Raw genomic sequence first — 19645 nt, 5'->3', positions numbered from 1 at the left:
CGCTTAACTAATACCTCTACGGCATTAGCGTAGTAGGTAGCCTATTCTACGGCCTCTATATTAACGACGAAGGATACGACCTATAAAGACAAACACCCGCCTATATTCTGCTCGAATGCCTAAGACTAACTAAAGATAGAGACAATATATAGGCAGCCCTCGGTAAACGAATTACTAACATCAACCTCCTTCTTAGTAACCTAGCGATAGTATAATAGGCAGCCCTATTATTACTAAAGGCGAAAGTCTTATAGCAATTTAGGGCAATCGATCTAGGGCTCGTAGAATCCAAGCATAGCGACCTAATTCAAAAGTAAGAAGCAGCATTAAATTCTAAGAAGGAAGCTAAAGCCGCGAAGAAAGTAGCGAAATAGGACCGCTAGGCTCGGATGAAATAGCGATACGCGGAGGCTACTATACGGGTAACCGTATAGTATTACCGGGTTACAGTTAAGCAGTATACAGTATTTATATATAAAGAGCGTACTACCGCTCTAAGCTAACGCTACGTAAGCAGCTCTACGAAAGACATCCGCTTAGACCGTTAAGCTACCGCTAATCCTAGCTAAAGTATACTATAAAAAAGGGACGAGGGACTATAACCGAACAGTTAAGCAAATACGAAGCCGCTAGAGGGACTACCTACCGTTATAGGTCGCGGAAGGGCTTACGGACTTATAGTAACAAGAATTGAAGTCTAAACTCGGGACACCTACTTAGGCGAACCGAAACATTAATTCGGCCCCTAATAGCGTTATATACGCCTTCTAGAGCGTACTATACGCTAACGAACCTAGCGAGCACCTAAGGACAACTACGCACTCGCCGCAAAGATAGTTAAATGCTATACGAACCCCTATTAGCGTAAAACAATGCTATATAAGTAATTTATTTACTCTACTAAGCAATTAGCCGACTAGCTAGTATACTAATAAAACTACTATCGAAAGACTACCGACCGAAACAGCCCGGATATAGATACTAACCTCTTTAAAGCCTATTACTACCGGGCGTACGGCTTATCGAAACCGAGCCGCCCTATAATACTACTACTACCCTTAGACTCCGTATTTGAACTACTAATTAGAGTAGGTAGTGCACCTATCGCTTTAGGTAGTAGTAGAATAGACATTTATCTATAGTACGCCGGCAAATAGGTAGCTCAATCCTATTGCTAGTAAGCTAATATATATATACTATACCCCTAACCGAGCGAGCAACCCCCTAGCTATATAAGGAGGTATTAGCCTATTTATTAAGATTCGTTAAGAGGCATATATTAATCTAAGGGACATTAAAAGGCACACTAATCAAATGTTAACGGGAATGTCTATAAAATTATAACGATAGTAAGGCGAAGGATTAGCACGGAGCGGGTCAAATTGTAGCTAATGCGGGGGCATTAGGCCACGTATCTATAAGCCGCGTAGATCAAGGGTCTTCAAATAGGCTTCAAATGACATACCAACCAACCAACCAACCAACCAACCCGAGCCTCCTTGGTGGAGAAATCCCTAGCTAAGAAGGCGTAGAGCTCGTCGACTGCCTACGTGACCCGTTGTAATGGCAGACATGTATGCTATGGAGTTCTCCTCTAGCGGAACAGCAAGACAGTCGCACACCATTGCGGTCATCATCACATCCACGCTCTGCGAGCAACACTGCATATCGAGATCCTAGATCGCGGCGCAACTCAGCCAGCGGCAGCGGCATCAATTCCGAGAACTCTATGTGGTCTTCGACCAGGAACTCGAGCCTGCAAGGCTGCATGCTCCTGAATTCCCAGAATCATTGTATTCGCCAGGCCAAGCTCGTCAGGATCTGGGTTCGAATCCCGAGGAAAACGCGGTCAAGTTCAAAAGAAAGCATCTCAGCACCATGGTCGCTTCCGGCGCACACAGGTTAGCTCAAGTGCGAAACCCTTCCAAAACATTGGATCTCTCGAGGTTCGATCCACAAGGACGATACCCCAAAGCTCACGCCGAGCCTAGTCTCTCAATGGCACGACTGATGATTCTCTGGATCATGAAAGAGCGCACCAGCTTCATTTCATATTGTCCTTGGTGGTCGCCGAAATGCCTTCAGCAAACGTTGTATGAACAAATGCAGTGATGGGCCAACCAGCAGACCTCTTGTCACGAAAGGGCCGCGGGATAACACCGATCAAACGTCTGTCTCTTCAGAAGACTTCCACGTTCGGACTGCCATGAGCGGAGACGCAAAGCCCTTTCCGAGTTGATATTTGCTTATCTCTCTGGCACTATGTGTCCTCATGAATGTCAAGACAGGAGTGAAGGATTGGAATCAAGTGCTTGTGTCTTACACTTCTTGTTTTGCGCCTTTGTGCCAATACCGGCTTCACGACCTACTTCCGAGATGGTGCCTGACAGGCCCAAGGTAAATCGTGTGCGATATACCCAAACAGACTTTGAGAGCCATCAGAAATGCCATGCGAGATAAGCCGTGATTGCCTTTTCAAAACCCTGTTGAGGTTTCACTTCAATGCACCATTGTGAGGTGTGAGGCTATAAGGCCCTGAATACTTCGTCTTGTCTTTTCATAAGAGGTTGTCTTATCCATAAGTCGACTATTATCGCAAGTCTATCTTATTATAGCGCGTCTTATCCATTTTGAAGTATTTAACGTGTCTTATTGCCAGGTGTTATAATCTTTTATCTCGTAACTATCTCGTAACCCACAACCTTGCTATTTTGGACTTCAAGCCGTAGAATCCACCTCTTGTAATTGCTATATACTATGCTACCGAAGGGCTCGAAGAAGGCGAAGGCGGTCGATAAGCCGAAGAAGGGTGCGAAGGCGAAGGACGATAAGCCGAAGAAGCGTACGCGTGCGCAGCTACATCTATAGACTGAAGAACAGCTAGAATAGCTATTCAGTTTGTTAATGGACTATATAGCGGCGCAGAATGATAACTAAGGGTATTCTAATACTATAATACTAGAAGTAACGAAGGAGTTGAATACTCGGTTTAAGCTTAACTTAAATATAAAGCAGGTACGCAACAAATACGACACTTTCCGAGCGCCTTAGAAGCGCTGGAAAGCACACCTTAGAAGGATTAGTAGTTAGTTAGGCAATCTACCTCGACCAGACGACGAGGCTATAGAAGAGGCCTATTATAAGGCGCATCTAGACTGCTTGATATAGCGTAACGCTCTGCCTAAATTCTACTCTCAACTAGAGGTCCTATTTAGTAATAACCTCGCTACTAGTAAGAACGCACAACCGGCTAATATACTAGCTTAAGAGACGCCTAAAGAGGTACGCTAGAGGTCGTAGGCGAAGGAGGCGGATAATAATAAGGATAAGGAGGTGCTAATAGGTAATAAAGATTAGCCTCCGAGTAGTAACGAAGGTGGAAATACACTAAGTGCTGCGAGCAGTCGTAAGCGGAAGAGCGAGGCTTCGAGTAAGACAGATCGAGTCTACCGGAAGGACGAGACGACTGCTGCTATTAAAGACCTCTCGATGCTACTAAGGTCTTTAGTAGCCTCTATCGCCGCCCGCTAGTAGGTCTTAAAGGCGCCGCAAGAGACGATTGTAATAGCCGCTATAAGGCGCGCGATGAATTGTAAGGGTATTACAAGGCTTCCCTTTACGAAGAAGATAGCAATACTAGACCTCTGCGAGAATAAAGGCACGGCGAGTCGCGTAATAGGCTGTCCGGATAATAATCTCGAGGCGATGCTAAAGTAGTTATTAAAGAAGAGAGGGAAGGTAGACGACGAGGAAGAGCCTAACAATAGGGTAGTAGAAGACACTGCTACGCAGCCCGCCGCTAAAGTACTACCACGCCCTCTTTATAAGCCTTAGGAGTTACCTTAGCAGCAACAGTCGCAGCAATTTGCTAGGGATAATGCTCTAGATAGTATTCCGTTTAATCATCTAGCGTATAAGCTATATTATAGGTATAGGGGTCCTTAATTGCCGCCGATACAAGGTCCGCCATTTAATAGCCAAGATGGGTATTTATAGCAGTGAAAAGTTAGAGATTGTTGCTAGGGCGACTACATTTCTTAGAATGCAGCGGGGTTGTCTATACTATAACTTTGTGTAAAGGTATTGTTAGTTTTTGCGTAAAGATCTTATTATATACTGCGAAGCCACTATCACGTTCATTTTCGGATATGTTGTCGTCCCAAAAACAAGCTACATTTCCTCCAAATAAGCGTACATATGAAGCTAAGCTCTATGCTTAGCAAAAACCATGAAATTTGACTTTATTACGAGTTTCCTTAACAACTACACTACCGATTTTCTTCGTTGTTTTTTTATATAAAGCATCTGCCAATCAACTACTAACTAATTAGAACGAGATAAAAAAATGGTGGTGTTGTTATAGGGATAATAGCGATACAGCAATAAGACTCGGATTTTGACGCTAAGCTCGGATGTATCCGCTTTTAAACTTATAGAAACTCCAGCTATTAGTAGAGCACTCGGAGAGAAGCAATAGTAGTAATAACGCGTTCAGTATCTGCCTAAAGTTCCAAATTATATTAAGAAGCAGCGAAATAAGGTAGGAAATCGCGCTAAGCCTATACCGCACCGAACTATGCCCCGATTTCGAACTATGTCTACTCCTCTGCTGAACCTCTACTACCTAATTATCTTCGTACGGCTTCATCGCTGCAATTCTAATCTTATAGTCCTGCTACATCGCCGTCGCTATCTTGTCCCTATAAACCGACATCTTGCTTCTTATCGCTATCCATTCTCGATCCGCCTCGGCGACCTCTTCCTCGATAATATTATCCGCATCGAAGCCCTAGTTATAGTCTTCTAGCTGCTAGTTGAACGTCTCGGTTTCGACTGTCTGTCTATAGCGGTTCATAAAGTTATAAAGAGCGGCGAGTCTATATACAAAGCGCGACTGTTAGAGCGCAGTATAGCCCTTGTTTAGACTAATTCCAAGCAGAGGCTATCGCTCCTTAACAATACTAAACATCCGCTCGATATAGTTGCGAAGCTGCGAATAGCGCAGGTTGAACAGCTCTTCCTTCGTCTCCGGCTTTATATTAGAAGCCTTCCATTCTCGAAGGTAGTATCTTGTCTTCTAGTATAGCACTAATATATAATCTAGGTTCTTCGAGTATCCACCGTCCGCTAAATAGAACCTCCCCTTCGGCATATACATACCCTTCCTCATCGCTGCGGCTAATACAGTGCCATCCGCCGCAGAGCCCTCCTATCTAGGCAATATATACGTAAAGTTAGACTGGAAGTCACAACAGGCCAATACATTCTAAGTAACGGTGCCCTTGCGGTTACGATAGGCGCCTAGATTCTTCATCTTCTTCGTCTTAAAGGGGACGTGCGAGCTATTAAGTGCGCCTATACAACCCGACAAATATAGCTAGAACTTCGGGTTCTCGTATACTTCTGAGGCAGTAGTTGCCTCTCGAGCCGGCTATATTACGGTATCGCTATATAGCTTACACAGCAGGCGGCTTATCTTTAAGACAGCACGTCTACAGCTTAATAGTGAGTGCTAATAGATGGTCCGCAAGCGGTTGTTGGTTGTGCGGTAAGCCGCTATATTAAGGAATATAACTACCTATTCCGCTAGACTGATTCTACGCCCTCTAGTAAGTCTATAATCTTCTACTAAGGTATTAATCAACGCTCGAAGAATAGGCTGTCGGAGCCTCGTCGTCGTATAGTAGTATTCTTCCGGTCTATATAGCATTATCTTCGTCTACTATCTACCTAATTCTAGCGCTACAAGAGTCGTTATTACACCACCTAGTCGATACTTCGGCGCCTTCGCTTTACTATTAAGAAGAATACAGAGCGCTTGTAGCACTGCGAATATAGCCGCAATAATAGCTACATCCTCGATTAAGTCGTCGTCTATAGCCGAATACAGTGTCTACTACACTACTACTACTATACAGCAAGAGCAAGAATACGAGAACAGGGGCAAGAGATGGTTAAATTAGGGGCTCCACTACTAGAAACAAGGCAATAAGGCATACAATCGTCTTATAAAAGCCAACTAGTATAGCTATATGCTAGCTTTCGCAAGACAAGCGTATAAAAGACGACTTATGGATAAGTTAAGCTGTCTTATAATAAACCGCTGACTTATTAGTATTCAACGCGTCTTATAAAGTGGGTCCTATCTTATGGATAAGACGGTTGTCTTATACAATAAGACGAGCGAAGTATTCAGGGCCTAAATGGTTCGTGAATCCAACAGTCTATTCTTATCTGCTACATGCTGCGCACGATTCTCGTGTCAGAAATTCATCACTCCTGCTCTGAGAACGGTTTGGTGATATTGCTAACACATTCGGGTCAACGCGGAGAATCGGAATAACTTGGAAACCAGCACATCGAGAACAGGGCTCTTCTACCTTGGGATCTGACAAAAAGTATCCAAGCTTACGGCAGCTTTCGCGTCTTTATTACTACATCGGAGCATCGAAGTCATTTTTGAAGCTCACTCATCATGATGGAATGAGTCCAGGGAAACAGCGATAGTCACAGTCACATGGCAGCGACAAGAGACAATATGAACGCAGCGAGCAGAGCATTCGACATACCAGAGCTCTTGGAGCTCATACTCTTAGCCTTACCCTGCAACAATACAACACAAGAAGTCAATTCCGTCAGAACTGTCCTTCTAGGCCAGACAACATGCAGGACATGGTATGCTCTAGTCAAACAATCGACTCCAATTCGGCAAATGCTCTACCTACCCACACCAGCAGACAAAGCAGACAACATTTGCTGGCAGCAAAAATTCAGCTACCCACCCGCTCGCCCTAACGTCTGGATTCCATTCTTACTCCTTGAACAAAGAAGCTGGGGCTCAGCCTACCCATTCGACAACATAGACATCCTCTCCCACCTCCAACCAAACGAACCTCGATTCTGGACCTTCTCGTTCGAAATCAGCAAGCGGCAATTCGACCATCTTCCCAAATCTGGATCTTGGAGGAATCTCCTCGTCGCTTCACCTCCTTTCACGCATTTCTGGTATACTCGATCTTTCTACGAGTTGGGGAGTGGAAGGGCGCCGTTCGTGACGCATGTCGATTATGATGCTCAAAAGCAGAAGTCTGAACAGAGGTATGCGAAATTTCGGCCTGAAGGTGTGACGCTTGGGGACTTGGTTGATGCTGTGTGTGAGCTGTTCGAGAAGTATGAGCAGACCAAGTTTGTTCAGGTTGAGAGTGTGAGGGTGTCGAAGGTCGGACAGGCATCGCTTCCGTTGAGTGAGGATAGGCCGACTACGAAATCGTATATCCCTGGCATGTCTGCTGAGAAGGCGCACGGATGGCATCGGGAGCTGTGATTGATCCCTCGTCAGTGGTCGGAATATGAAAAGTATTCGTGCGTTCCCGAATCTGATCAAGCTTGCCTGGAAGGCAGCTAGCTATTCGAAGGAGAGAGATTCTCTACGAGCTGCACGAACACTGCATCGCTCTCTGGTACTTCGGGATGTCGCCGCAGAAACGATCTTCTTCCTCCTTATTCCAACCCCAGTTATCATTAAATGGCTCTAAAGCCATGTCCATGATGTGGCCGAGAATCTCGCGCTCGCCCTTCTTCTCAACGCGCTCGATGAGCTCATCAAGAACCCAAGATCGTGGGACGAAGTTAGGATTGACAGCCTTCATGGCAGCAATGCGCTCCTTCCTCGCCTCTTCTGAGCTCGGCCAGTCTTCGAGAATTCTGGTTCGCCACTTCCCTAGCCATTTCGCCAATCGCTCGCGAGCATCCTCTTCACTACCCGCGAGTCCACTAAGACCTTCGTTGTGGAAGAAGCGGCCCGCGACATCCTTGGCCTTTTCGTGACTGTCGATATCGACCATGCTGATGTTGCTCATCCGACGGAAGGCGTGGTTGAAGTCCAGCTCTAATGCTTCTAATGTATCAAGAAGCTCCGAGTATAGCTCTTCAAAATCACCTTCCTTGCACTGCTTAAGACCCAATCGCGCAGTCATCAGGCGCTTATACTCGGCCATAAACACAGCCTTGTACTCTTCGCCAACCTGATCAATCAGAGTCTCGGCACGCTTGATCAGTTCGTCGGCACGCTCTTGACGCACTCCCTTGGTTGTGAATTCCTCGTCATCGCACCACGGTCCGGCGCCAATCAGCTCACCCAGGGCCTCGGCGAGTCGAACATGATTCCACCAAATGATGCTGGGCTGCGCCTTGTATGCGTATCTAAGCATGTGATCGTCGTGATTCGGCGTATAATTCGGATCGAAGTTATCCATGAAAGCAAATGGGCCAAAGTCTATGGACAGTCCAAGTATCGATGTATTATCAGTATTCAAAACACCATTCATGAAGCCGTATGCCTGCCATGCAGCGACTGTCTTAGCGTTACGACGAGCGACTTCACGGAAGAGTCGCGTGTATCGATTCTCGGCAAATTCGTTCTCTCCTTGAATCTCGTCTTTCGATACTCCCCGTGAAGGCTCAAGCACATCCTTCTCTTCGTTCGATGGCACCTTGGCGGGTAGCGATTCCCAGCCAGTATAGACATTCTCCGCCACATAGTCAGCCAATTTGCGTACCATATCGCGGTCGCCTCTCGATCTCGGTAAATCAAATGTTCCCAGACGGATCCAACTCTCTGCGAATCGTGCAACCATCGCAGCCGGCTCTGTCATCTCTCTTCGTACACGCTCCTCTGGGCCGAGCGTCAAGCTCAAAGCTCTAGTTGTCGGGATTTTTAAAGCATTAAGAGCTTCGCTGACCACGAACTCTCGAATGCTGCTTCGGACCACAGCCTTGCCGTCTGCAAATCGTGAGTATGGTGTTTTCCCTGCGCCCTTCAACTGTATTTCATATCGCTTTCCAGTATTCGGGTTTGTGGTCTCAAAAAGGGAAATAGCTCGTCCGTCACCTAGCTGGCCCGCCCACGAGCCGAATTGATATCCGCCATAGCATTGCGCCCATGGGTATATATCATCATCGTCAGGCTCTTTATCTTGGTCGATGGTCACTATCTGCTCGCCAGCTACAGTCTTTTTAAAGTCGTCTGTCTCGACAGACGCAGGATCAATCGCCAAGTCTTTCAGGGCTGCTTTCGATACGCCGACCAGTTCTGACTTCTTGAAGGGATCTGGTCGAACGAATGTGTATGCGGCACTCTTCACGAGCCGGGGCCCGAGCTGTTTGCGCTCAGCCTTATGCGAAGCCGCTGGCGTGGGAAACTCTGGATCGGGCGGTAATTTCTGAGTAAAGTTGTTGCTCTTCGGGAGATGTCTAATGCTGAACATCTTCTGCTCGCCGTTGGCGGCTCCATTGCTGACCTGGTTCGCCATTGTGGCAAGTCTCCTCCGAGGCTTAAGAATATTTGCTCGCGATCGGAACGCCGCACGATGCATATAAGAAGGACTCTGCCAGAAGAAGGGAATGAGAATGACTTGCACTTCTCATGTAGCTACAGAGCTCCGTTTTGCCGCGGCTCCGCAGTGACGTGATCATGCGGGAAGCTTATTTAAGCTTGCCGCCTCGCGTGGCTTTTGCAAGGGTCCAGTCGACGAATTTCCGCCAGCTCTGGACGACAGTCACAACAGCCGTCGCTTCATGCAACGAGCATTGCAGCTTCCAAGTGATCGTCGTCGTAATCGCATCTGAAGAAGGCTGAAACTCGAACGACCTCGTCTCATTGATCCGAAGCCCGCCGAGAATATCTACAGAATTGCCACTCGGCCAACAGAGATGCTGCAGAACAGGTAGGCACAATGGCAAGCTCTCGTCGGTCGTAGCGTCCAACTCGGGCAACGAATGCGTCGCATATAGCAGAGCGACTGCTAATCCCACAGCGAACAGGGGGAAAGACCTGCCTATCAAAGTCCGGGTGGTGGAAAGATGAATCGAGGCAATATTCCTGGATTTTACTGGGTAAGAAAGCAATCACCTGCGGGCACCCAAATGTCCGAGACTTTTGTTGACCTTCGACTCATCAATTTCTAGGATGCAGATAAAGGAAAATATTTCAAGATACAGGCTGCCCATAAAGTCCCACCGGACGCAAAGTACTCCCAGTCGAACGTCACGCGGGAAAAGAAACAGACGCGAGATGCCAAAAGACGGAAATTCGCAGAGCAAAAGTCAATGAGAGGCCGGATCCATTGCAGACTTGACCGCTCGCGGATTCTGGCAACGTGCGGTCTTCAGCGAGAGATAGGCAACAAAGCTAATCACTATCGAGATGAGGCTATCGTAGAGGGCTGGAGTCTCGAGCGCACCGAAATCACGCCCTCAGTACGCATAATCCTGCGGTCGCCGAGTTTCCTAGATTGTCAATATCTGCCACGATCTCGTTGTTTAGCAACGGTTCTGGGGGATCGGAATGCACGCCGATACATGTTCTTTTGCGAGGATACATGTATCTCTAGTGGAAGGGACGCGATGCCTGTTACAATTCAGGAACGAGCAGTGGATTTTGAGGCCATAGACGGTGATACGCCGATAATGTTTGCAAGTGGCGATTGCGACCGACGTGCCTCCGCCCACTTTCGGGTCGGACCTCTTGAAGGATGGTTCACATCGACAGTGTCCAATGCATTCCTGCATACCCATTCGGTACCCAGTATACGTCATCTCTGGACAAGTAAGGTTGAAATGAGCAAGCACAACGTTGCGCTTGCCGGAACAGGCGCTATCTCTGTCAATTGTCTCGATCATGGAGCTCAGATCTGCGAGCTGCAGCTGGAGGAATGCGAGGTCTTTTCAATTGATTGGCTCTCAGGTTCGACGCTGGCATATGGAGCACTTGAAGAGACCAAGAATGCTCGGCACTGTGTCAAACTCTGGGATATCCGATCACAAGGTCAGGCAAGTCGCTTTCAAAAGAACAGAAGAATCACTGGTGTTTCGAGCATTGACGGGAGTGGACACAACCTACTGATTTCCAGTAACATCAGCCTCGATCTCCACGATTTGAGAATGACCCGGAGCATTGAGGAAAATGCCCTGCTTTCGATTCCACACACCTCGGTGGGACCACAACTCAACTATGATATCCTGAGCCCAGGCAGCAAGCTGATCGCCGCTGCTGATCAGTACAACAACAGCGTGCACATCTACTCTCTGGGCACAGGCAAGCACGTCAAGGAACTCTCCACCAAATCAAAAGACACGGACTGCATTTTTGGCAGGCTAAGGTGGCAAGAAGATCTGAATGGCTCACCACAATTGCGAGCAGGTCAGGGAACGTTCAGGAATACTTGGGCTTGGCATGTAGGATCTGAGGATGATTAGTTCTCTCGGTTGCAATATGCCACGGTCGCTCATCCATAGAGAGCCGACCGCAGGGGATCACCAATAGCTCACCAAGATCATTGTCCTTCAGATGTAATTTACCTGCTCATTCTGGAGCCTACTCTCACTCTGATACCTTTAGTGTATACTTTGGGATGCGCGATCTGGTAGTCCTGCTTGAAGGCCACATCCTGATACGTCGTTTCAAACAACTCCATACCATCCTTCACCATGCTGGACAGCACAAGACACATTCCGGTGTTAGCAAGATCGACACCTAGACATCCTCTATGCCCAAGCCATCACACATTTCTCCCTCTTGTCGACCTCTGTGCTTTGCCCCATGAAGCGCTCAGGAACGAAATTGAAAGGGAACAATCCCCACGAGTACTACTGTTGAAGCGTAACAGGTCCATGAGATCCCACTGATGTTTGGAGCTGATACAAAAGACTGCCTCAGGTGAGAGGGCCACCCCGAAAATATGCTCATTGATGCCGCGCGATGCTACTTGATACAGTGCCGTGTGAATACCAGCCACGCTAGAACTGCAGTATGCCTCTCAGCCTTTTGATGAAACGCCCGTAATGCCGATCAAATCCAGTCGCTATGCTCATAATCATCACATTTTCCTTCCCCTTTTTCTCCGTCCTTTGGAGCTCTCTGAATTTTGCGATCCCTCCGAAGTTGTCACACTATTCTTCCGTTCCTAGCGGAAAGTCTGGCCGCTTCCTGGCGGGAGCAGGCTAAAGCCGAAGCCAGGCACTGCTGGAGGCGTTGCCACCGCGACTGGCTCTGGTCTTGCGTAGCCGTAGTCCATGGCAGGAGGACCTCCAGTAACGCCGCTGTATCCTCCGTAGCCCTGGTCTCGATCTCCACCCTTGTTCCTACCGTGACGTCCGCCACGATCTTCTTTCTGCTTCTTGGGCTGCGGATTGTTCTCTGGCCCAACACGCTTGCTCATGGCCTTGCTGCTCACACCAGCTCCAATTTCGATGTCAGGCTCTTCCAAGACCATGCCACCTTCGACCTGCTTGCCACCAGTGCCACCATACTCGGCCGTGAGCAGCCATTTCATGTCGGCTTCAGTCAGCTTGTGGATAGGAATAGTGCTCTCGCCTCGCTGGTAGTCGCAGCACTCGCGAGGACCAAATCCGACGCCCCACTTCGTCTGGCGTGCAATGTTCATGGTCTCCCGGTCATTGCGATTCTGCAGATCCTCCATACCCTGCTTCGCGGCCAACGCGTATTGTCTAGTAGTCATCTTCACGAAGGCGTGACGCTTGTCACGATTTGCGATGCAGGTCTGCACACGACCGAAGCGCTCGAATAGTTCTTGGATTTCTTGCTGAGTGCCGTTTGCGCCACCAACGAATAGCGTGCGGGACAGAACCTTGATGTGATCTGGTGGTAGCGTATTGTCGTATGCAATGTACTTGGGCTGCATCGGTCTGCCGCCGAAAGAACCTGGTCCAGGGCTGTTGCGGATCGGCGAGCGTTGTCTATATCGACCCCGGCCACCTCGCTGATCCCGGTGCTCATCGCCCTGTCTCTTCGCAGCATCCGCATCGTAAGACCCATAGACCGGGCTGCCTCTGCCTCCACGACCTACTCTATCCGGACTGCGGCTTCGACCACGTCCACGACCGTAGTCGCCTTGGGCGTTGAAGGCAGGTGGTGCAGGTTGGAATTGCTCTTCGAATGCCTTCAGCACAGGACCCCATTTGTCTGGAGTGATTCCATCTTTCTGGAGGTCTTGCAGTAATTGCAAAGCTGGAACAAGCTTTTGATTGTCATTGAGGATGTTCGGAGGCAGAATGCCGCGCAGAGGTGCCAAAGCATCACCAGCAGGTGGCATTTGCTGCGGTGGTGGCGCAACCGAATATGCTTGCGGTATCGAGGGTGGCGGTTGAGGTGGATATCCGTGAAATGGTGGCGGTGGTGCCTGATACGCAGGGTGAGCCAGTGGTGGCGCTGAAGGTGGCCCTGAATAGGTGTATTGCTGTTGCGGAACTGCAGCGGACTGCGGTGGTTGCGGTGGTGGAGCATGCTGCTGCTGCAAAAAGGCCGCTAGATTGGCAGGCAGTGGACCAGGTGGAGGCGCTGTCACAGCTGGTTGACCTTGTGGTGGAAATGATGGGCTCGGCGCCGCTGGAGCTGCTCGCGAAAGAGCAGCCAGTATGCTGTTGACATCCGCGGGTGGGGGAGCTACTGCTGGCTGAGGTGCGCTTTGAGGTGGCTGCGGCATCTGCTGGGGCTGCTGGAATTGCTGCTGGTGTTGCTGGCGAGGATCTACAGAGATCTGCGCAGAGTGGTTCGCAGAAGCGTTGCCGTTTACCTGTGGAGCAGCCTTTCCTGGAAGCAGACCTTGATCATACAAGTATTGAGGCGGATATCCAACAGGAGTCTGTACCGGTCTGCTAGGAATGGGTGCCATGAACTTCTCACCTGACGTCTTTACTGGCGCCTGCGCCGGGGCAGTCGTGGTTGCAGTCGAGCCATTTACAGCTGGTGCACAACCAAGCTTGGCCTTAAAGTCTTGCAGCAGTTTCACAGGGAAAGTACTACCACGCTCCCAAATGGTGATCATGTTCTCCAACTTGGGCTTTTGATCGGCTGGGAGACCTTTCATGATGTCGTCAAAGAGGGCTGGCATCAACTCGGTCACACGCTTGACAGCAGCGGGATATGTGCCAGACTCTCCACGGCCTTCAAACTGCAGTTCTTGTCCCAAAGACTTCGCCTTTTCAATCCATTGGCGGACTACGCTATCAATCACGTAAAGTGCGCCAAGCTTATGAGTTGCTGGCGCTTTCTTGAGTGCTCTGTAGAAGGACTGTACAATCGTGGACTCGGCCTATGAAGGTTCACGTCAGTACTAGGCTGGGCGCAAATCCATTAACAGGATCGGTATATGGCGTGTCTGCAAATAACAAAGCAAAGGCTCATGTGTGCTCACCTGGATATTGTTCACGCACAGAGTCGTGATAGTAGCGATCTTGTTCTTGCTGGCGCCCGGTGGTTTCAGTTGGTTAAGAGACGCAAGCAGACCGTCAAGGTCATTTACTCCCGGCGTCGCCATGATGGAGTCTACTCTACTCTCCTGTTGGTGGAAAGCTACGCGCTACTTCTTGTCGCTCGATTCAGTCTACAGATGCCTCACCGAGTCTACTGAAGTCAGCAAAGTCCGGGCCAGCTACTGTCTGTGCCTTGGGTTTGTCGAGTTCACGTGTACGCACGCGTCGAAAGTCGCTTTATGGTGCAGATGCTATTGCACGTACGTGTCGCTCCGGTCAAGACTAGTAGGGACTGCCCAGCGACTCGAGTCTACGCAGTAGCGATGCGCGCTGATTCTATCCGGACGATGCGCTTGTCTCTTATTGTCCGGCCGGAGTGATAGGGGCAGGTGACTCTAAAAGGCGATCCTATTGTTTGCGAGATGCAAGAATAGAGCAGACAGGTGAAGGGCGACCACAAGCGTCGCGCCTGGTTAGGAACGTGCGGCGGGCGCAAACAGATCCTGCGCAATGCGAGCGTGTGTCGCCCGAAGCGTAATATAAGGAATCGGATTCTCGTGATGTGGTGTCGTCCCGGTCGAGGTTGTCAGCTGCGGCTGTGGTGTGTAGTTATTCTTACGCGCGGGTGTGTGCAGTGTGCAGGTGAGAAGAAAGGAGTAGAAGCAGCCGCAGCGTCGGTGGCTGGAAATGAAAATTCAGCGATCACGTGCCACTCGGCTCTAGCGAACTGTTCTTCCGACGCCGACTTCCGACTTCCGATTTCCGATTTCCGATTTTCGACTTCCGACTTCCGTGAGCTCAGTCGATCAACAGCAAGTTGCCGCCGCCCGCGAGTGTAAATTATTAGATTAGACAAGTGAAGCAGCTGTAAGCGTTTGAGCACTGGCAAGCATGGATGCGATACCATTAAAACAATAATGGTAGCTACATTGCAAAGGATGAAGGATGCAGAGTACACGGAGTCCGGGTCTCCTCCCGTTCTGTTTTCGGCCTCTTTCGGTCCTGTCGTTCTCGTGTGATGCGGCGAGATGAACGTGCGCGCCGCCCCTAGCTCTCAACTTTTTCCCATCCAAACCCCAAGTCCGAACACCCACCAGCCTCTCCTCCAGCTCCGAAGCAATTGCCCGGACTGGTCGCATCCATAACTCCCTTACCTCTTTGTTCGTCATCGGATTGATTTCTTGAAGATGGCTCTTAACAGCGCTTCCCGAGTTGCGCTCCGCCGCACAATGGCTACCCAGTCCAGCTGGACCCAGCGCTCTGCATTCAACGCTGCTAGGACCTACGCGACTCCAAGCAAGAGCGCTGTGAGTGACCATGTCCATTGCAATGAACCCCAATGGCTCCCATGGCCTGATTCAATGCGAGCTAACGATGTGACAATTTCTAGACCCTCAAAGAGACCTTCGCATCCAGCCTGCCAGAGAAGATCGAGCAGATTAAGAAGCTCCGAAAAGACTATGGCAACAAGGTCATCGGCGAGGTGACCCTCGACCAAGTCTACGGTGGTGCGCGTGGTATCAAGTCGCTGGTCTGGGAGGGCTCTGTGCTCGACTCTGAGGAGGGCATTCGCTTCCGTGGCCGCACAATTCCAGAATGCCAGGAGCAACTTCCAAAGGCCCCTGGTGGACAGGAGCCTCTCCCGGAAGGACTCTTCTGGCTGCTCCTCACCGGCGAGGTCCCATCTGAGCAACAGGTCCGCGACCTGTCTGCTGAGTGGGCCGCCAGATCTGACGTTCCATCATTCGTTACCGAGCTCATCGACCGCTGCCCATCCGACCTCCACCCAATGGCTCAGTTCTCACTCGCCGTCACTGCTCTCGAGCACGAATCCTCATTCGCAAAGGCTTACGCTAAGGGTATTAAGAAGAGCGAGTATTGGGAGCATACTTTTGAGGACAGTATGGACCTGATTGCTAAGTTGCCAACGATCGCTTCTCGCATCTACCGCAACGTCTACAAGGATGGCAAAGTCCCAGCTGTTGAGAAGAACAAGGACTATGGTTGGAACTTGGCCAACCAGCTGGGCTTCGCTGACAACACCGACTTCGTCGAGCTTATGCGATTGTACTTGACTATCCACTCCGACCACGAGGGTGGTAACGTCTCCGCTCACACTACTCACCTGGTTGGGTCTGCTCTCTCCTCGCCTTTCCTCTCGCTTGCTGCCGGTCTCAACGGTCTTGCTGGTCCACTCCACGGTCTCGCCAACCAGGAGGTGCTCAACTGGCTCCTCGAGATGAAGAAGACCGTTGGTAGCGATCTTTCCGATGAGAACATCACCAAGTACCTCTGGGACACCCTCAAGAGCGGCCGTGTCGTGCCAGGGTACGGCCACGCTGTGCTTCGCAAGACTGACCCACGTTACGTCTCGCAGCGAGAGTTTGCCTTGAAGCACCTTCCAGACGACCCAATGTTCAAGCTTGTTTCGCAAGTGTACAAGATTGCCCCAGGCGTTCTCACCGAGCACGGCAAGACCAAGAACCCATACCCTAACGTCGATGCCCACTCTGGTGTCTTGCTGCAGTACTATGGTCTCACCGAGCAGAACTTCTACACTGTCCTCTTTGGTGTCAGCAGAGCAATTGGTGTCCTCCCTCAACTCATTATCGACCGCGCTGTTGGTGCACCAATCGAGCGACCGAAATCCTTCAGCACCGAGCACTGGGCTAAGCTTGTTGGCGCTAAGCTCTGAATTGCTTACACGTTGCCTACACCACCTAAAAGAAACCCAGCACGCACCAAGCGGGCATTGGACTTGCTCGGCGGCGATGGCGGCGGAAGGACGACGGTCCATTGATGATTTAAGAGCATACATGCATGAAATGTGGAAAGCGCTTCAGTCCGTGTATTACAAGCTTCGAACTGTATACATAGGGAGCGCTGTTTGATCGTGCTAGAGGTGTTATTGTCGGTCACTGTCCGAGCTAGATTTTCCTATGTATCAATACCATCAAAACAGCGGCAGCTGGCACTCGAGATTTGATGAAAGGTCGAATGGTGTTTCAGTCAGTGCTGTAGTACCCTTCCCTGCCGATTAATTTTCACCGCGGAGTTTCAAGCTCTTAGCGCGATGCTCGTTATCGGTTATTGAAGGTGCAGGGCACGCATCTTACTCCACTGGTACTGGACTGGTACTGGATCTCTGACCCTGAGCTCGCGAAGCACTGGCGGTGGCCGCTCACCACAGTCGCAATTGTAGGAATTCGCAAGTGGTTGAATCCCATCGTGTGCCCACTGGGTAGCATCGGAAGCGCTCGCTGAGATCTGATCATGCAGGTCGGAAAGCGAGAAATCGTTGTCTCGGGCATGCTGAGCTGTGCTCCCCGTGTGGCATCGGCTCATTCGGGCTGATCCGCTGCGGTGATGGTTGAGTGCAGGTGAGAGCTTGAGCCTATGTATAGCCGTGCGGATTTTATTACATCTCACCGAAAACAAACTGGGACTAAGGTAGCAGCTGCTCAGTGCTGCGGACTGACAGACCACATGCGACTGCAGTTCACTTGATTACCGTCATTGTTCTCTCCCACACCCACTTTTTTGTCTGTGTTTCGCCAACCTCAGCCCTGTCCACGTGTGAGACGGTCGACTTCCAGCTCCAGGGCAAGCTCTCCGTAGGGTTACCACCTTATCTCAACAGATCATCCAAACCTCCTCTCGACGAGCCCACGAACACCCAACCTCCTCTACAAACCAAGTCGTAGGCAAAGAAGCCGCACAATCGCCTTGGTCAGGCCATTTCTCAGCATATCCATCCACTGAAGCATGTCTGCCGATTCCAAGCCGCTCGTTGCGGTATCCGGTGATGGCAAGAAACTCGAGAAGAAGCCCGTCAAGTTCAGCAACTTGCTGCTCGGCGCAGGTCTGAATATGTTCGAGGTCACCACACTCGGCCAGCCGCTGGAAGTCATGAAGACCACAATGGCAGCAAACCGTAAAGACGGCATGGCAGGCGCGATTGCCAGAATATGGGGCCGAGGAGGCTTCTTTGGCTGTATGAGAAATGGACACCATCACTTTTAGGACTCATGCTAATGCGCGCGCACAGTCTACCAAGGTCTCATTCCATGGGCTTGGATTGAAGCTTCCACGAAAGGCGCTGTCCTCCTCTTCGTTGCCTCCGAGGCTGAATACTACGCCAAGAGCTTCGGCGCCAACAACTTCGTGGCAGGAATCTCTGGAGGTATGACTGGTGGCCTGGCGCAGGCGTACGCGACGATGGGTTTCTGCACATGTATGAAGACCGTGGAAATGACCAAGCACAAGGCCGCTGCTGTCGGCAAGAAGCCACCGGGCACAATGGAGACCTTCATGGCGATTTACAGAGCTGAGGGTATCAAGGGCATCAACAAGGGTGTGAATGCGGTCGCTGTTCGTCAGGTCACTAACTGGGGATCACGTTTCGGTCTCAGCAGAGTCGCGTAAGTTGGCAGTGCACAAGCAGGACTTGCGCTTGTCAAATGCTAATTTGAATGCAGTGAGAACGGTATTCGCAAGTTCACCGGCAAAGAAGACCCAAAGACGAAGCTCACCGCACCCGAACGAATCCTTGCCTCTGCGCTCGGTGGAGGTCTCAGCGCATGGAACCAGCCTATCGAGGTCGTTCGTGTAGAAATGCAGTCCAAGACTGAGGACCCGAACCGTCCCAAGAAGATGACAGTCGCCAACACTTTCTCTTACATCTACAAGCAGAACGGTATTAGGGGTCTGTACCGTGGTGTCGCTCCTCGTATTGGTCTCGGAGTATGGCAGACCGTGTGCATGGTTGCGCTCGGAGACATGGCAAAGGAGCTCGTTGAGAAGGCCACTGGCGAGGCTGTCACAGCAAAACATTAAATTTGGTGCCAGGAATGGGGAACATTTGATAGCATCTTTGTGGTGAACAGAGATAAAGGTTGCGAGTTCAAGAGCAGGGCTTGATTTTCTTTGGTTGGAGCAATGCATGAGTGCTCCGGGACACGAGCATTTGAAGAGCGACATATGATAGATCTGAACAGCGCTGTATTCAGGAAGTGCTGGGCAAGTAGCCGTGATATACGTATATTTCTCGCGAATCTCTGGAAAACTGCATTACACACAATAACGCACAGACAAGGCCAAAAGCTGTTTAGCGATCGCTGACATTGTAAGTAGTGCTATGCTGGAGTCCTCCGAAACGACAACTCGGCAATGCCGGCAGAGCAGAAACTCCGAGTCGAGATCAGTAGATTTGGATTACGTTGGTTACAAAGCAAGACATTCTTCAACCGCTGTTGGCCTGCCAGGCCAAACAGTCCAAATTACGACATCAAGCTTCAAACCACAATCGCCGTAAAGTCCGGAGTATAAGAGCGAGACCCACCAAGAACATCAAAGCTCCTCTCGTAGCCGAATT

General features: G+C 50.0%; 7 protein-coding genes across 7 annotated transcripts; 5 read left to right on the top strand and 2 right to left on the bottom strand.

Annotated features, from left to right (window-relative positions):
- Positions 1-1456: 1456 nt before the first annotated feature.
- On the top strand, positions 1457-2516 carry MYCFIDRAFT_172080 (uncharacterized protein; the record flags this gene model as incomplete). Its single annotated transcript, XM_007925441.1, has 8 exons — positions 1457-1502; positions 1571-1586; positions 1615-1731; positions 1764-2063; positions 2110-2234; positions 2285-2404; positions 2436-2463; positions 2492-2516. The coding sequence occupies 8 exons, from the start codon at positions 1457-1459 to the stop codon at positions 2514-2516; spliced, it is 777 nt and encodes a 258-aa protein (XP_007923632.1).
- A 4147-nt stretch (positions 2517-6663) lies between these two features.
- MYCFIDRAFT_84458 (uncharacterized protein) lies at positions 6664-7324 on the top strand (the record flags this gene model as incomplete). The annotated part of the gene is made up of 2 exons (XM_007924708.1): positions 6664-6675; positions 6764-7324. The coding sequence occupies 2 exons, from the start codon at positions 6664-6666 to the stop codon at positions 7322-7324; spliced, it is 573 nt and encodes a 190-aa protein (XP_007922899.1).
- MYCFIDRAFT_161927 (uncharacterized protein) lies at positions 7222-9323 on the bottom strand. The gene has a single exon (XM_007925440.1). The coding sequence runs from the start codon at positions 9309-9311 to the stop codon at positions 7428-7430; it is 1884 nt and encodes a 627-aa protein (XP_007923631.1). The 5' UTR covers positions 9312-9323; the 3' UTR covers positions 7222-7427.
- Positions 9324-9368: 45 nt separating this feature from the next.
- On the top strand, positions 9369-11158 carry MYCFIDRAFT_172077 (uncharacterized protein; the record flags this gene model as incomplete). Its single annotated transcript, XM_007925439.1, has 8 exons — positions 9369-9442; positions 9483-9556; positions 9595-9601; positions 9633-9725; positions 9759-9781; positions 9823-9939; positions 9974-11103; positions 11132-11158. 8 exons carry the CDS (start codon positions 9369-9371, stop codon positions 11156-11158), a joined length of 1545 nt encoding a protein of 514 aa, XP_007923630.1.
- Positions 11159-11654: 496 nt separating this feature from the next.
- On the bottom strand, positions 11655-14893 carry MYCFIDRAFT_161926 (uncharacterized protein). Its single transcript, XM_007925438.1, has 3 exons — positions 14214-14893; positions 13593-14111; positions 11655-12791 (listed from the first exon to the last, which is right to left on the bottom strand). Exons 1-3 carry the CDS (start codon positions 14334-14336, stop codon positions 11964-11966), a joined length of 1470 nt encoding a protein of 489 aa, XP_007923629.1. The 5' UTR covers positions 14337-14893; the 3' UTR covers positions 11655-11963.
- Positions 14894-15451: 558 nt separating this feature from the next.
- MYCFIDRAFT_53988 (uncharacterized protein) lies at positions 15452-17307 on the top strand. The gene is made up of 2 exons (XM_007924398.1): positions 15452-15578; positions 15662-17307. The coding sequence occupies exons 1-2, from the start codon at positions 15459-15461 to the stop codon at positions 16964-16966; spliced, it is 1425 nt and encodes a 474-aa protein (XP_007922589.1). The 5' UTR covers positions 15452-15458; the 3' UTR covers positions 16967-17307.
- Positions 17308-17720: 413 nt separating this feature from the next.
- On the top strand, positions 17721-19323 carry MYCFIDRAFT_60827 (uncharacterized protein). Its single transcript, XM_007924479.1, has 3 exons — positions 17721-18265; positions 18320-18692; positions 18750-19323. Exons 1-3 carry the CDS (start codon positions 18037-18039, stop codon positions 19105-19107), a joined length of 960 nt encoding a protein of 319 aa, XP_007922670.1. The 5' UTR covers positions 17721-18036; the 3' UTR covers positions 19108-19323.
- The last annotated feature ends 322 nt before the right edge of the window (positions 19324-19645 follow it).

Source organism: Pseudocercospora fijiensis (assembly GCF_000340215.1).
Source record: "Pseudocercospora fijiensis CIRAD86 unplaced genomic scaffold MYCFIscaffold_2, whole genome shotgun sequence".
Classification (NCBI taxonomy): domain Eukaryota; kingdom Fungi; phylum Ascomycota; class Dothideomycetes; order Mycosphaerellales; family Mycosphaerellaceae; genus Pseudocercospora; species Pseudocercospora fijiensis.
Note: the sequence above shows the minus strand (reverse complement) of the source record. Positions and strands in the feature narration are given on the sequence as shown.